General features: G+C 38.8%; 1 protein-coding gene across 2 annotated transcripts in view; it reads right to left on the reverse strand.

The window, feature by feature from the left end:
* Positions 1-1,197: 1,197 nt before the first annotated feature.
* Positions 1,198-18,345, reverse strand: part of LOC129751379 (cryptochrome-1-like) — a 44,018-nt gene continuing 26,870 nt past the window's right edge. Inside the window, exons 1-6 of one of the 2 annotated variants that reach the window (XM_055746857.1) lie at positions 15,264-15,326; positions 14,938-15,176; positions 14,492-14,826; positions 1,866-2,527; positions 1,558-1,806; positions 1,198-1,487 (exon numbers count right to left, since the gene is read on the reverse strand). In XM_055746857.1, the coding sequence (XP_055602832.1) occupies positions 1,244-1,487; positions 1,558-1,806; positions 1,866-2,527; positions 14,492-14,826; positions 14,938-15,085 (1,638 nt within the window). In that variant the 5' untranslated portion in view covers positions 15,086-15,176; positions 15,264-15,326 and the 3' untranslated portion in view covers positions 1,198-1,243. Of the gene's footprint in view, positions 1,488-1,557; positions 1,807-1,865; positions 2,528-14,491; positions 14,827-14,937; positions 15,177-15,263; positions 15,327-18,345 lie in introns of those variants that run through there. The other variant, XM_055746856.1, reaches the window with a different exon arrangement.

Consider the following 18,345-nt stretch of genomic DNA (forward strand, 5'->3'; position numbering starts at 1 on the left):
CTGGAATCGAGTGACTCAGGTGGCTCGACTATCCTCACCACACGCGCGCGGCTTAGATTAAGGACCAATAAATTGAAAAAAATTTCACTAAAGATTGAATGCAACAAATTTGCATACCATCTACATTCCACAGAACCGATACAGTTTTTTTTTTTGATATTGTAGTTGTTCGAATATTCGCCTAATAAATCGAAATTTCCTTCAAATACTTCCAACTTTATTTTTTCCTACTTCCGGATTCTTCGGAAAAATCGATAGGGGAATAGCTAGTAGGAGAATTGGATATTTGTTCCAGCTTGATTGACTAAAGAAAAACATTTATATGTAGGTATTACAGATTATTATTATTTTTATAATTTCTGTAATGTGAAAAAATAATACATAAATATTTCTATTTTTTGTAACATTAAACATCTTTCAATTGTTATATTCTTCAACCAATTATTGTTTTTTTCGCAGTATCGCAAAAGGTACACTAAATTGCACGCTTCACATCCTTATTCATTTTTCAATGGCACTTTCTTATCCTGTATTCGTTGGTTGAGCAATTAGGGTTTTTTTTTATTCAAGAGGACAGCTCAGGTCTGATAAAGGTCCTCTGGAGACTAAATATTAGATACATATGAAAATAGTCTCACTCGAGGTTACTCGAGGTAAGATTTCTTAGAACTATCCTTGAGATCATTTGGATTCTCTTGGTTAAAAAAGAAAAATAACATTGATATAAAAAATTAGAAAATGTTTAACGGTCGTTCTTTAATAACTCTTTCTACATGTATATCCAAATTTTGGTTCCTGGAAATATTTGGACATCATTGACAACACTCGATTGTTCGGGATGGTTGGGAAATTGACTTATGAAAAAGAATAACAATTTTACTCGCTGAAAAATAAAGTGTGCTTTTAAGCTCTCATTGTTTGTCGATAAACTGATGATTCAAACATTCACAAAAAAATCATATTCATAAAACAGTAAGAGCTTAGTTGCCCACTAAGTGAATTATGTTTTTTTTTTGCACAGAATGAAAACAAATAATAAAGTTAAACATAAACTTCTTTTTGGCATATAACATAACAAAAACATTATGCTTGCAAAATTATATTTTGAACCAAAAGTCACACATCCAACAAAGTAGTAAAATCTCCTCAACGATGATCGATAATTAACATAAGAATACGCAAACAATCGAGACGACATTATATCGATGCAAGAAACATGGCGACCGTTACACGGGTGGAACGTCTAACAATCCGCTGCAACATCTTCCGGTAGCCAGAAGAATCGTCTCACTTCGTCCATATCGGATGGACGACAGTGAGGTGGCGTGGATCCTCCCCTCTCCAAGAGATTATTCCGAATATTGTCCATGGTACGGGCGTTCCTTTTAGCTGCTTCTGCCAGGTTGATCATCGGGCTGGGATAATCTTTCCCGACGATACAGCCGCACTCCTGCTGAACCTCGAGCGGCGCCTTCCAGGGTTCGTGGCTGTTGAAACAATGACACACTTCGGTAAGCATAACTACAATTCCGTTAGGATGCTAAACCATCCACTTACACATAGACGTTGTTAAACTTGGCCAGTTCCGGTATGTATCGGCGCACGTATTCTCCCTTCGGATCCAGCCGGCGGGCCATTGCGATCGGCGAAGTACAAGAAGACGAATCCAGCAGCTTCTCAAATGCCGACGAAGAGACCCACATCCAGTTTCCAGCGCAAACGGACCAATCCGCATCCAACAGATACTTTAGGAAATGCTGCAAACCAGCCTCCCAGCTGATCCAGAGGCCTCCTCGAGTAAGGAATCTAAACAAAACGTAATCGTCGTTAGAACAAAACACATCTCAACCTTTAAATTTTCTTACGTTGCAGTGATGTTCCTTAGGATGTGATGCAGCCAACCCTCGGCCATAATCTGCCGCATGGCCGCATCGATCAGCGGAAATCCGGTCCGACCCTCCTTCCAGCGTTCCAACGAATCGTCCTTCGGTTTGTACCAGGGAATACTCAGACATATGGGATTCGATTCCATTTCCGCATAGTGTGGATTTCGGACCGACATGGTGTAGAAGTACTCTCGCCAGATCAACTGTCCGGTGATGTGTTGTCCCCGGGGGCTCACCAACTGATTGTTGGCTTGCACTTTCTCGAACAGATCGTGCACGCACCAGTAGAAAAGGCGCACCGATAGGCAACCGAATCGCAAGGCCGCACTCATCGACGTTGGAGAGCTGATGAATTCCGGTTTGGCCTGCGTTGGTAGAAAATATCCATGTCGAAACGCTTCCTCTTCCTGTTTCAAGCGGCGGCCAAGGTTGTCCAGGGCTTGAGTTTCGCCGCCCAGCCACTGTTGATAGGCGATGTCCGGGTTGCCTTCGTAGTAAATGCCAAAGTCTTCCGGGCTCAAGTTTCTTGTCGCAAGCTTCAACTCGGTGGCCAGAATGGATGGAATGGTGCCAAATTCGACGAACTCGAAACTTGGCGCCGCAACCGGTCGCGGGGGTTCTCCGATTATGTTGACTGTGTGCTGGAACGAGGTAGAGTACAACGTTTAGAAACATATTGCTGGGCATAATGAATAGAGAAATTTCAACTGTTCCAAAATATTCTGAATTTTATAGTATTCAGTAGCATGATAAGACGTTTAGAAAGTTATCGTGTATGTTTTTTTTTTATATTATAGAGAAGAACTTACAGCAACCAATAGTTGATCTATAGCGGTAATTACTCCGAGTTGCTATTAGGTTCACCTTGCACTAAAGGGTGATACGGTCAAAATTTGGTCAAGGGAAAACGCGTGTAAATCTGTGAAATCGTTTATTTAAAAAATCAAATTAAATTTCTTGTTCAAGTTTAATTAGTATAAAATTCAGGAAAAATGTTCAGTTAGGCTTCCGCTTTTCCAAATCCGAATTGCCGGGCCTCACGCTTAACCCCTGCCATCAGATTTTGTACAGCCACCTTGTCCACCTTCTTCACCGCAGAAAGCCAGTTTTCCTTGAACTGCTGCTCGTCCTTAGCAGTTTTTTTGGTCTTCTTTAGGTTCCGCTTGACAATAGCCCAGTATTTCTCAATTGGGCGGAGGTCTGGCGTGTTGGGAGGATTCTTGTCCTTGGGAACCACCTGTAGGTTCTTGGCGGCGTACCACTCCACGGCCTTTTTACCGTAATGGCAAGATGCCAAATCCGGCCAAAACAGTACGGGACAACCGTGTTTCTTCAGAAAAGGCAGCAGACGTTTATTCAAACACTCTTTCACGTAAATTTCTTGGTTGACATTCCCGGGAGCTATGAAAATGCTGCTTTTCAAGCCACAGGTACAGATGGCTTGCCAAATAGATATTTCTTCGCGAATTTTGACAGTTTCATGTGCTTGAAAATATCTGCTACCTTTCCCCTTCCTTTTGCCGTATAAAACTCCTGTCCCGGAAGCTGCTTGTAGTCGGCTTTGACGTAGGTTTCGTCGTCCATTACCACGCAGTCAAACTTCGTCAGCATCGTCGTGTACAGCCTCTGGGATCGCGCTTTGGCCGTCGTATTTTGTTTATCACCGCGATTTGGAGTCACTACCTTCTTGTAAGTCGATAGTCCGGCTCGTTTTTTGGCTCGATGCACGGTTGTAGACGATACACCCAGCTTATTTGCTGCATCTCGGAGAGAGAGGTTAGGGTTTCGCTTGAAACTACCGGCAACTCTCCTTGTCGACTCAGCGGCTTTACGGTTTGCGATTTCCCCCCGATCCAGACTTCCTGGCTGTCGACAAACGTTTCCCAAACACTTTAATAACATTTGTAACGGTTGATTTGGCAACTTTTAGCGATTTTGCCAGCTTTGCGTGCGAGTAGCTCGGATTTTCGCGATGCGCGAGCAAAATTTTAATACGCTGCTCTTCTTCCTTGGACGGCATTTTGGCAACTGAAGAGTGATTTCCAAAATCAAAATAGGAGCAACATTCTACACACACACACACACACACACACACACACACACACACACACACACACACACACACACACACACACACACACACACACACACACACACACACACACACACACACACACACACACACACACACACACACACACACACACACACACACACACACACACACACACACACACACACACTCACACTCTCACACACACACACACACACACACACACACACACACACACACACACACACACACACACACACACACACACACACAAACACACACACACACACACACACACACACACACACACACACACACACAAACACACACACACACACACACACACACACACACATACACAAACACACACACACACACACACACACACACACACACACATACACACACACACACACACACACATACACACACACACACACACACACACACACACACACACACACACACACACACACACACACACACACACACACACACCTTCAAAATGAGGGGTGTTCAGGTTTTTTAAATGCAAAATTGAAAGAAATACGTCAAGTTGATATTGATCAAATTTTGACCGTATCACCCTTAATGTGAGATCAAGAACGTCACCGCCTTCCGGCGGGCATTTTCGATTCAAAACATGCTTGATGGAATCAATGTTGGCCAGTTGGCCATAATTGAAAACGAACGAATTCTCTAAAAGTAAGATTAAACATTTTTTTAACTTGTGCGAAAATGAAAAAGGACATATTGACAATAAATATATAATATTTCACATTGCAAACAGTTTGTTTGCATTTTGTTTGGCGTTGAAAAAATTTTTTTTAGAAAGACCATATACGGAGTATTTTGCTGTCTACAAAACTTTGAAGTTTTATTCAAAGCTTTCTTTCTTTATTAGTATTAGTATTTCAAAAGTCAATTTGTAATACTATTAAACTATTAGGTTTTAATTAAGGCTTTCTATATTTATAAGGGTTGTTTAAGGGTACTGTGACTGTCAATTTGTAATAATATTACACTTTCAGGTTTTCATCAAAGTTTTCTTTCTCTAAGGGTTTTTTAAGGTCATTTTGACAGTAAATTTCTGAAACTATCAAACTATTAGGTTTTATTCCAGGTTTTATTTCTTTATAAGGGTTATTGCAGGGTATGTTGACAGTATGTAAAGCTATGATCATTTAGTATCCGGACATTTTATTTCGATGATAGCTTCGATACTATAGCTCGGATATGCAAAACTTTAATAGCGTTGTGTTGGTTATGAAAAGGACTATCTTGCCTATTTTTTTTTTTGAAGATTTTTAAGTTTACGTGTGTTTGAGATATTTTCGATGCGAAAGGACATGGTAAAAATAATTTTGCACAATCGCCTCGGAAATACTACATTGTCGACTTGAAAACTCATGAACTGTTGATTTTTTCTGAATATTTTTTTACCTAAACGGTTAAAAAGTTCAAGGAGCAATTCTAGGATGCTCACGAAGATCAATCCAAGCATCGGAGTGTGGGACCCTTGATCTCAAATATGCCTAAAAAGACTAGGCACGGTCAAAAAACTCTATTAGTTGTTATCAAAATTCGTATGGTTTGTTCATTTATATCACATATTTTTGGATGAACGCATAATATTACTTAATCAACATCGATAACTACAAACAAACTAGCGTTTATGTAAAGTTGATTTAACTGTAGAGAATTTCTCAACCGCATATCGCTAAAATAATTTAACAGCTAGTAGATTTGGCTTTATTTTCCCAGTCTACATTACAATAACTGATAGTTATTTTTTAAATATCACTGATGCTTGACTAGACCTTGAAATTCGTATGAACAAGCAAGTAAATTGTCTGACTTAGAGGAAAAAAGCCAGTATTTATTTCTCGTGGAAAAAATCAACCATCACGAATCGGGAAGGTAAATATAATTTATTTTTTCAGTTGATTTTCTTTTCAATTTTTTTTAAATGTTTTCAGATACATTGTTAGAATCGTTGGGGGACTTCTGCTGGAACGACGTAACGGGATTGGGTGAATTCAGGAACAGGACGAAATCCGGAACTGCTCTTTGGGCAATTCCCGCAACAACTCGGCCTGTTGGGCGTAGGCCTACCGTTTCACTTCGGTCCGGGGAGCTTTAGAGTGCACGATAACCACGCGAGTGTCTCACTACTATCGAGGGGCTAGTAACGGATCGGTCGGCACTTGAACGCCCAGAGGGAATTTCCACCAGGCCTCACCACAGCACGAAGTGCCCCTAGGGGGTTGTAACGGAGGCGGGGCACTTATCACAGGCACGACCTGACGCACTCACGGGACACCGGTGTGTTCACAGAATGGCTGGTGATGATTTGCGGCACTGCGGAAAGACGATTGTCGGGATTCCTCGACCGACCAGCTGGGGAATGGAGTCGTGAAGCTTCCAGCTAGCCGTTGACAATTTTTCAGACCACTACCGGAACTGATTATAACGGGGGAAGGGGGTCAAAGCCACCCAAGTACGGTTGGAAACGGGTTAGTCACGTTGAGTGTGTGACACGCTGTTGCTGCTCAACCTCGGACCGGAAATACTCGAAAAAGCCAGGAGTCTCTCGAGCTCCTTCTATTTATAGGTTTTCTTGTCCTTTCATCGCCATGTTCCCATTTCCCGTGAAGCAAGTTTTGTCCCCTTCGAAGACTCTCGATGACAGCAACATGACAGGAACAATACAGGAACTGACATATAGAGGGCTGGTGTCTTTTCGAACAAAACATTTTATGGCGTGCATTCCATAACAAAATATATTAATCTACACGGAAAATAAAAAAAAGGTAAAATGTACCTTTTTGCGAGGTGAATTTTTTCCACCCCTCTTTCGAGGTAAATTTTACCTTTTTTTCATTCACCTAGCAAAAAGGTAAATTTTACCTTTTTTCAATTCACCTAGCAAAAAGGTAGATTTTACCATTTTCTCATTCACCTAGCAAAATAGTAAATAATACCGTTTTCCCATTCACTGATTTAAAAGGTAAATGCTTGTTTGTCTGATTGGTTTCTTCAATAATAATTAATTTAAAAAAAAAAACACAATTCATGAAAAAAATTGGCATTTATTTGAAATAAATAGGGACTGTTACCTTATATTTATTTTTGAGATATATCACCGTGTTCTTTAAAAATTGTTGAGGCAAGTCCTTTGTTCGCCAAGCTTGTCAGGTCCGGGTTGTCCGGAATAATATCTGAAGGCTGACGGGAATACAACACTGCACCGGGAATACAACACAAACACGAAGCTCTGTGGGCCGATCTGAAACAAAAGCAAAGTATTATGAAGAGAACCAGCACAACTAAATGAAATCTAAGAAAACACTTACCATTTTGTTCCGAGTTTCACATATTGTGCACGAAGCAGAACTTGTTCCTAAACGGCAAAACAGCTTAACCTCAATAAACGGATTCGTCAAATATTTACTTTTTTTCGAGATGATTTGTACCGTTTTGTTTAGATCAATCCAGGTCAACTTCACCTCGCTACGAGGTAAGTTTTACCTTATTTGGATTTACCTTTCTTTCTAGGTGGATTATACTTTTTGATTCAGCTCAATTCAGGTGAACTTCACCTCACTACGAGGTGAAATTTACCTTTTTTGGATTCACATTTTTTCTCGGTGAATTGTACCTTTTTTCATTCTTCGTTTCAGGTATATTTTACCTCGCTGTGAGGTGAGTTTCACCTCGAATAGGTAGAAGTTACCTTTTTGGCTTTTGCGAGCATTCACCTTTGCTGTCTCGGTAAATTTTACCTTTTTATTATTTTCCGTGTAACAAAACTAAACCTACACAGTAAATTTTTGTCTCAATTTCCAGCAAAAAAAATTGCTGGAAACGTTCAGCAATCCAAATTTTTGCTGGAAACCAGCAATCGGTTTTCTAATTGCTGGATTTTCCAGCATTCGGTTGTGTTCTTGTCATTTTTGCTGAAAAACCAGCAATCGGTTTTCAAATTGCTGGACTTTCCAGCAATTGATCTAGTTTGCTGAAAAATCAGCAATCGAGTTGTCAAATTGGAATCTGTTTGTTTGTTTGTTTATTTTATTTGAACGGTCGTTTAACAGCTTAGGTTGTTCTGGTCGACGGAATCTGTTTGTTTTCGTACGCTGAAGCAAGGTGAGACTCTATTTTACAAAATTTGGTTAGATTAATATAATTATTTTATTTTCCTCTATATTCTAGCGACCAAACATCAAGTCAAGGGTGAGTTTATATTAGACAGGAAGATATTCCATGAAAGATACTTATCAAACTTTTTTTTCAGGTGGCGGACGATCAACACTGTGGCATAAAACTGCCACCCCTGAACCGGCGTTGGAATAAAAAAAATCATGTTCTTGAAAGTAAATAAATCCCTTATTAAAAAATTGAAAAAAAAAATGATTTTATTGCTTATTATATGCACAGCCAGTATTAAATATTTAATTTTGAATTGAAATGTACATTTGTTACTAAATATAGCCGGTTGTTTTGAAAGAAATGCTGGTTTCCAGCAATCTGGATTGCTGATTTTCCAGCAATTTGTATTGCTGGAAACCAGCATTAACGTTTGCTGTTTTTTCCAGCAATTTAAATTGCTGGAAATTTTGCTGGAAAGTCAGCGGGACAAAAACCAGCAAAATTTTGCTGGTTTCCAGCAAAAAATAATTTGCTGTGTAACAAATAACTAACTAAATGAATAATTAATAAATAACGCGAAAATAAATAAATAAATAACGAAGAATTTAATAAATAAATACATAAATAAACAAAACTAAATCCCTAAGTGACACCAACCGATTGCTATTAAAATTAGGACAAGACACCACACAAACATGTAGATATCTTATCCTAATTTTAGACATTTACGAACAATAATTTTTATCTATATATATAAAAATGAATGTTTGTCTGTCTGTCTGTTCCCTATAGACTCGGAAACTACTGAACCGATCATCGTCAAAACTGGCATCTGAGGGTTTTTGAGGCCGGGGATGGTTTCTGTAATAGTCAAAACTCCATCCGACTTTAGGAAGGAGAGGCTTCCATACAAAATTTGTAGTTTTTCGAAACAAATTAAAGTCATGACATCCATTTTCTTGAGATTTTTTTTCCTTTGGGCGGTTTGTTTTTCGTCTCTATGGTCGAGGCGTCGTCAGCCAACGTCGCTAAAGGAAAGTAACCCAGGCATAGCATACTGATCAGTAGGAATATTTTGGCGCGTATTTTTCAACCTGGGGTTTGTTTTTCGTCTCCATGGGCGAGCAAACGTCGTCGAAAGAGGATAGTAACCAAAGCACACTGTTCATTGATTGCTGGAAAATTTAACAATAAGGCGCCTGTTTCTCAAACACGTGGGGCGATATGCAACCTAGATGTGTTTTTTTCTTGCTTATTTGATTTGTACACAGCACGTGGTAATAAATGACGCCTAGATGCGACACGGATTGGTATTTTATCAATCCAATCCAAACCAATTGAAAGATTTGCAAAAATTCTTCCGTATTTTGTTCGTGTTAATGTAGGTAGCATTCGACTTTTCATTCAAGGAACATTAGAACATGTTCAAACGTTCAACTTTTTCTGTTACAAAAATTAAAAATTATGTTTTCTTCTAGAAATTGTAACTTCGGCCCATATACACAACTGAAACGAATTAAGAAATGAAAATGGGAGCTTTTTATTTTAAATAATTCTGAAAAAACCATCGTACTTTTTGCTTACATACCAGTTCAAGTACGTACTTAACATGAAAAGTGTTTTTGTGTTACATGGCTGCATAAAAGAGACTTTTGATCCGCTTCGTTTTTGAAAAGCGAGACTTTAGAACTGATATTCAACTGGACGCAAAATTTTTAAGAGAAACTTTTAGTTTACCCTTTAAAGTGTTAAATACAATATTCCCTTCTGTTTACTTACACGGTGGGGCAAGGGCAAACGTCGAACTTTTAAGAAATTCATCTTCAAAATGATTCAATGTGTTGGAAGACCAGAAATGGTGCTTCGAATGTTGAAACTGAAGCGGATATTTAAAATTCTTAAACGTTTTTGTAAATGAAGGTCATTTGCTTTGAACAGCATTCGTTAGAAAAGGAGTAACAAACATAAATTTATACTGAAGGAATACTGTAGATATACAGTATTCCTTCAGTATAACAGAAACCTAAATTTGAATATTTTTTTTACAAATTACATTTATTTTTTGAAGGTGTAGCAAGTTTCACTTGATAAAACAAACAAACAGAAATACGTATTAAATCCATTTTAAAGCCATAACTCCAACGCATCTGAAAATAAGCTTTGCATTGACACTCGCTCCAATATACGGGACAAATGTAAACTTAGAAATTTGTTTTTGCCAACATTTTTAAATATTTGAATTTCAAAGCGAATATTAAAAAAACACTGAGAATTTATTAATGATGCAACTGATATTTTGTAAAATTTTTATATTTTTTGCTTGAATAAATTTATTAAAAAAAAATTTGCACTGCATAAAATCGATAATTTTTTGAAACCATGACAAGTGTTGTTTGGGAAAACTTCAAGTTGTAATGTCTCATGTCCACGAGTTTGGCATATTGCGAAATATTTTTTTAACATAATTTTGGCGAAAAAAGGAGAGATATACTACAAACTTCTTCGAAGGGCGAGGATGGTGTAAAAAACTCTTTGGAAATGGCGTTTAAAAAAATAGATTGAATAGTTTTTTTTTTTCAAATTTCTATAGCTCATTTTTTCAGCTTCAAAAATACACCATCTAAAGCTAATCAGAAGCTGGAAGTGCTCATAATTCAGAATATTGGGAATATACTCAAATCACTGTCCCGATTCACGCTATTGATCGGTTTTCAAAATTCTATCTCCATAAAGTACAATATGCAATAAAGTCCAAAATGCGATTCTTTTTTTTCAATTAGAAATTTATTCAAAATCGAGCCGGGTAAATCAGCCTACCTTCTTCAAGCAGTATGGGACAGATTTGGAAAAGATGGGGGAGCTCCTATGTAAGTTTAAGATAAAGAGCTTTTCAAAGAAGGGACCATATTTTATAAGAGGGTATTTTGGGTACGGATATTTGGCATAACTCAAAAATAGATGAGACAAATGTTTTTTTGCAAATTCGTAACATCCCACTTTGGGAAAAAAGATGGAAAATCCATAAATTTTGACATTATTTAAGTGATTATGAAGCCTTAAAAACAGAGTACGAATTTCAGATCTTGAAAATCAAATTTGGAGATCAAGTTTTAGTAAATAATATATACCATCTATGAATTGCAATTCGGAACTCCAGCTGCAGCTCTGATTTCAAAATTGTTGGTTCTGAACTATGATGAGGTTTGATTTAAAAAAAATTCTAACAGAAACCTAAATTTGAATATTTTTTTACAAATTACATTTATTTTTTGAAGGTGTAGCAAAGCACACCGGGTCAGCTAGTTTACAATATTTACAAAGTTTTCATCCAAACTGGCCCAAAAATCACAATTTTTATTGTAACCATTAAATGAATGGTTACAACATATAGAGATGTGTAGGTGCATTTTGACCCCCGAGGGCCTACCCGGAAGGTGGAATAATAAACAGCGATGAAAAAAATCATATCACGTAAGTTACATAGTACTCTTAATTTATCACAATCATATTTTCATAATAGCGTTTATTTTATTTCAGGGCGCCGGAAGTGCAACTTCCACGGAAAAAAAATAATGCCACTAATCGTATATATAATTAAAATTTAAAAAAATAAATAAAATTGTTTCATTTAAAAAAGAAAAAAAATGCATTTTATCTGTTCCAATTAGTTTTATTAATATTTTGAATCAACGATTTCCCACGTTCACGGGGAGCAGCATTTACAGTATAAACAGCCATACGAATGAATAAATAAACATTCCTGTTGGATTCTTAGCATCGATGCGATCGATAAATCAGCCATTTATCCTTTCGTGGCAAAGTATCGTCTGATTGTGGGCTTGAACGTATTTTCGGGTCAGAACCAAACAACCATATTTATGTTCATATAGACACAGATAAATATAGATGCGTAAAATAACTGATAAATCTACATATATATTTTTCTCCGTGTGGTTATTGAAAATAAGAGAATGTTGACCCCTTAACTATGCAATAAATCCGTTTCCGGCAGACAAAAAGTGTTGCCTAGGAGACACCAAGATGGAAACTAATAATTATCAGTTCCATAGATCGCAATCTGTGCAACCGGCTTTTACGCAATGTGACAGATGTGTTCTGATGGACAAAGAAATTTATGTTAAAACCGAATTTAAGAAGTCAAATTCTTCAAGATGCCTACTTATGAAAAGGTTCCAACCAGGTTCCAATTGGTTTTTCTAAGTGAATTTGTGTAAAATATCATGATTTTGCAAAGGTTTTGCTTCTGTGGTAAAAATTATAGGTCAATACCTGACTGAAAAAAGTGTGCAAAGATAAAAAGAGATTTTATAATAAAGTAAGAGTATTTCTTGTAATCAACGATAAATTATTATTTTTATATTTTTACATTAAATGTCATGTTAACACCTTCATTTCCTTCATATATAGTTTTTCGATCAAATGAATAGTTTTTAAAATACACACGTTTGTAACTACCCGGATTTTAAATGATCATAGCCTTATTAGCTGGTTGTTTTGTACAAAATATAATGATTTGCCAAAATTCTGCCCCCTGTACCTTCAGCAACCTACGATCTATACTAACCGAGTGGCTCAAAAATTCAAGTTTTATTCATTTCGAAACAGCTGCATCCACTAAATTGCCCTTAGTTTCTTTTAAAAGAGAAGTATTGGACCGAAAAGTAGCAGAAATTGAAGGAAAAGGATGTAGCCACCTATTTAGACAAAGTATAAGTTTGATCAACTGATCAATATCATGACTGATAAAAGTGTGCGCCGGCCGATGGCACACTTTTATTCTTACAAAAAATAATAATTTTTTTTTCAATTTTTTTCAAGAATTATCATAAGAATACCTTCATTTCCTTGATAGAAAATATTTCGATCAAACGAATGGTTTTTGAGATACACGCATTCGCAGCTGTCCCATTTCCTTCGCAAACACACCCGAGAAAAGCATCGAGCTGATAAAACTGCTTTAAGACATGTTTAAGTCAACCATTTCATCCGAGACTAACATACTGTATGAGTAAGATTCTTCCACATCATGGATTGAAAACTGCATACAAAAATGGAAATACTTTAAAGGATCGGCTTGTTTCTCTCAAAGGTAAAATTTCAGAAGAGGAGAGATCCACGATTTACGAAATTCCATGCAAGCGTTGTCCGGCGATTAATATTGTGAATTTCAATAAAATTTTTAGAAAAGTCGCTGGTCAACTGGCAATAAAACACAGACTTCCGACAATCTAGTACTTCACTTTTCTTTGTCGGAAGTCGGAAGTCCGGACTTCCGAAGTAAAATTTAGTGCTGGCGCGTTAATATCGTCCAAACTCGCCGTAAATTTCAATTTCGACTCAAAGAACATACACGGAAAATAATAAAAAGGTAAAATTTACCGAGATAGCAAGGCGAACGCTCGTGAAAGCCGAAAAGTAATTTCTACCTTTTCGAGGTGAAACTCACTTCACAGTGAGGTACAGTTTACCTGAATCAAGCAGACAAAAAAGTACAATTCACCGAGAAAAAAGTTAAATCCAAAAAAGGTAAATCTTACCTCGTAGCGAGGTGAAGTACACCTGAATTGAGCTGAATAAAAAAGTACAATTCACCTAAAAAAGCTCGTACCGAGGTGAGTTTGACCTGGATTGAGCTAAATAAAACGGTACAATTCATCTAGAAAAAAGTAACTATTTGCCGAACCCATTTATTGAGGTTCAGTTGTTTTGTCAATCAGGAACAAGTGCTCTTTCAACTTGTTCCTGTCTAAAACGCTAAAATTGAAATAAAATTTATTTTGAAATATTTGTTTTTGCGTTACATTGAATAAACCCAAAAGGGTTAAAATCCCAAATAAAATAACAAACAAACAAACAACAACGGGTTACTATTTTTTTTTTTCAGATTTTGAAGTTTTTCACATGAAGTTTTGAGAATTTTATTTCCTTGTTCATAGATTGGCAAATCCAAAATACCGTCACCTCTTATTCCAATACCCATTAAATTTAAATTTCAATTAAATATAATTAATTTTGATACAAATTTCGGAATCAGAATAAATTAAAATTTTAAGTTCATATTGTTTAAGAAATTACAAATCTGAATTCATGTATCATCAAGTTTTTAGTTTAGTTCTTTGCAATAACGCATTCATTACAGGCAGTTGAGTCGCCTACAAGGTATGCAACCCATAGTCACAACCAATTCGTTGCATGGTTAGCTTGCACACAATGTGTAGGTATTTCGTGGACCCAAACAAGTTTGGGTTACATAAGGTTGGGTCTACCATGTTAAGGTAGGATTTTCAACCACAATACTACCTTTGACTATTTGTTATATTAGAAGGTAGTTTTTTCAAACTACCTAGTTTATATGAAACAAATCGAGCTGGGTACTCACTAGGAACATTTGATAGGTGAGCGGTGGGATGCCCCCGTTCGTTTGGATGACCTGCTCCGGATCCCACAGTGTGTGGGAAACTTTCTCCACACATTTGACGTCCATCGCCTTGCACAGCGATATGATGCCGTTGTCCCTTTCCCTCCAGATGGGTTCGCAGTCCTGCTCGAAGCACAGCTTCCGAATGTTCAGCTCCTCGAACAATCGTCGCATGACTCCGAGGGCAGAACCCCGGAAAACGAACAGCTGTCCCCCGATTTCGCGCAGCTGGCGATCAAGGTCGGCCAAAGATTCGAGCAGGAACTTCATCCGATTGTAGCCGACCACTTTGGTACCTGCCGAAGGGAGGAGAGGAACAAAAAAATTCTTATCTCTATTCTTGACCGATTGCTATTTCGGTCTCCTATCTTGGATGGTATCGAAATGGAATTGTACATGTGCCTCACCAGCGGTTTCTCCGTCGAAAATAAATATCGGATAAATGCGTACCGATTCCGATTGCCCTCCGCTATCATTCCGGATGGCCTCCAGTAGGCTGGGATTGTCGTGTAACCTTAACCCATGGCGGAACCACAGTATGTTGTTCACGGACATTCCGGAATTACTGGAATGTGATTTGCACCCCACTACTCTACAGCTCGCTCGCTCGTTCGGTGAGTCGTCGGTTCCTCGATGCGTAATTACTCTAAAATAAGATTAGACATTAGAATTTGATTTTTTTCGGAATACGCCATGATTATCAGTTTTCAACCACAAAAATTGCAAATCTTACTATACGATTACTCTCAATGTTATTATTGTACGTCCCTTGACAGATTACGCAGCTATCTGTATAAATACACATTATGTCTGTTCAATCAACTCTAGTAGAAACGGGTCGAAACAAGTAGAAATGGATTGATAGTTGATCACCTGTCTCTTTCCAATTGACTTCGACCGACTTCTACCAAGTCGAAACTAATCCTGCTGCCGAGCTGGATTGGTTTCGACTAGTTTCAACTTGCTCCATTGAACAACGACCTGACTAGTTTCGACCAAAACATTGGCTCGTTGAACATCTATCAGTTAACAGAAACCAGTTGAAACCGATTTTTACTAACGATTGAACGAAGCTATTGATAGCGATGTGAAGAGTAAAACTCACGAATGTGAAGGCAAGTTAGGAGCGCTGATGCTTCCACGTATTGTCGTGTAGAGATGTAGGTAGAAACTGCGCTAACACCACTCGTCGATGAGCTTGGTGGCGATTGAAAAAAGCACCACAACAAACAGCAAAACATTTTCCCCGCGTACTTATGACGGGTGTTTCTCTTCCTTAGCTTAGTAGCATTTGTTGTTTCCGCCCTCATCCAACTTGCTCACTCAGTTTAAGCGCGGGCTAATCGCGAGGCCCAAACTGGATCGGCCGTCTGATAAGTTGTGCGAATTAGCACAAAACCGGTATAGGATTCTAAACCAGGTGACGACCATGCTTGTTAAGCCGATAATTGAATGAATCCCAAGCCAAATATTGTTGCGGCGGGAGGCTCATTGCTGCTTCAATTTCTGGACGGTTGCAATTTTAATGATGCTTGCGTTCTAAACGATGCATTTTAGTAGTAAGGAGCTGGTGTATGTTTAAATTATTTAGCTGCCAGTACGAGTTGTTTGATAAATTGATAAGTCTAACCATCTCGAGGCATATAAGCGTATACAGGAAGGTATCCTTTTTTCGACTCTAGTGTTCTGCATAACCAAAACTTACGTCAAAATTGCAAATTTATTCAAATTTTGAATTCAGTTTTTGATTTACGATCGCTTGTTAGAATAAAAATTCAGCATTGATCATCACAAAATGTTTCCGGCTAAGCTGAGCTGAAAACAGTGATCAGCAATCTTTTTGATTCTCGGGATAATTTTTTTTTCCTTGTGGTCACATCGAAATTCACTTTTCAGACAAAGTTGTGAGTTTTCCATGTTTAATTTTTTGGCATTGCCGCAAACATTGACGGTGTAGGGGGTGAGGTCTGAATACATGCGTCTAGGTCTCTGGGGCCTCCTAGGTTTATGTGAGGGCTAGGAGTGATCCCGCGAAGGACAATGTTCCATAAAAGTTCTAACGCGCAGCGTGAGAAATCGGTTTCAGCTTAGGTCTGAACGCCTTAGTTACTTACTTACTGATCGATGATGAGGTTTAATCGCCGATAAATTTATTAATTTAAGTAATTAATGCTTAATTTGATTATTTACTGATCTCCCATCGATCCTCCTGTGCATAAAGCAGTGGTAAAATACCTCCACTGTTGACGATCCGGAGCCAGCGTCTTCACTTGGACCCAGTCGACAGTTCGTATTTCGGCGGCTTGGCTTCGCCGCCACGAGTATCTGGGTCTGCCACTTCTTCGATGTCCTTCTGGATTCCACTCGAGCGCGTACCTGCAAATCTCGTTCTCATCTCTTCGCAGCGTGTGCCCAATCCATCTCCACTTATGTTCTCGAATCTCGATTTCTAGCGCCCTTTGCTGACACCGGCGATGTAGTTCCTCATTTGAGATCCGGTTGCCAGGCCACCAAGCGCGGATGATCCTTCGCAGGCAGCGATTTACAAATACTTGCAGTTTTCGCGTCGCCACCGCATATGTGCACCAAGTTTCACACCCATACAACAATACGTATTTGACGCTTGAGTTAATAATTCGAATTTTCGTTTGAAGAAATATCTGACGTGAGCGCAAGATGTTCCGGACACTCGCAATTGCAAATCGGGCTTTTCTGATGTCTTTCTTGGTACCACCATCAGGCGTTATCTGGTTATCGAGATACTGGAAGCACTCCAGGGATTTTCTGTGTTGATCTCCATTGACTTGGTCTTTCCGAAATTGACTTTGAGACCTGCTACCTTGGAGCTTTCAGTGAGGTCGTCGAGTTTGCTCTGCATATCCCGTTGGGTTTGGGCAAACCAAGACCTTGCACGAAAATGCCCCGTACTGTGCTTCGATGAGATGGACTAGTTTCTCTGGGACTAGTCGTCGCCTTAGAGCCGTCCAGATGTTTTCATGGTTAAGTCTGCTTGCGAATGCTTTTCCAAAATCAACGAACACCAGCAGAAGAGAGTCCTGAATTCGTTGAATTGTTCCAGTATTATTCGTAGCGTTGTGATGTGGTCCACACATGATCGTCCGGATCGGAATCCAGCTTGTTGCCGTCGGAGTGTAGCGTCGATATTCTCGTGGATCCTGTTCAGGAACACTTTGCAGAGTGTTTTGAGGGTTGTACAGATCAACGTTATGCCTCACCAATTACCGCACTCCGTCAGATCTTCTTTCTTCGGGACCTTTACGAGGATACCCTGAATCCAGTCGGCCGGGAATGTTGCTGTATCCCAGATGTCAGCGAAAAGACGGTGCAACATTTGTGCTGACAAGGCAGGGTCGGCTTTCAGCATTTCAGCAGGGATGCAATCGATCTCAGGCGCTTTGTTGGATTTCATGTCTCTGATTGCCGCTTCTCTATTCTTCAGCCATCTAGATGCGACATTCTGTTTGCGCTTCGAACTGTGGGTTCTGTAGCCCATCTCTATTTGTGACTCGGATGAGTTGTTCGAAGTGTTCAGTACATCGTTTGAGCTGATCTGTTCGATCGATCAATAAATGACCTGCTCGGTCTTTTAGCGGCATACTACCATTATTCCTTGAACCATCAAGGCGGCGAGAAATGTCATAAAGTAATCGGATATCTCCATTGGCGGCGGCTCTTTCTCCCCCTTCGACTAGGGAGTTTGTCCAGGCTCTCTCGTCTCGTCTACAAGCTCGTTTAACTGTCTTTTCCAGCTCCGCATATCGTAAGCAGGCGGCTTCTTTGGCTGACCCGGTTCA

The sequence above is a fragment of the Uranotaenia lowii genome, chromosome 3 (genome assembly GCF_029784155.1).
Source record: "Uranotaenia lowii strain MFRU-FL chromosome 3, ASM2978415v1, whole genome shotgun sequence".
In the NCBI taxonomy this organism is placed as follows: domain Eukaryota; kingdom Metazoa; phylum Arthropoda; class Insecta; order Diptera; family Culicidae; genus Uranotaenia; species Uranotaenia lowii.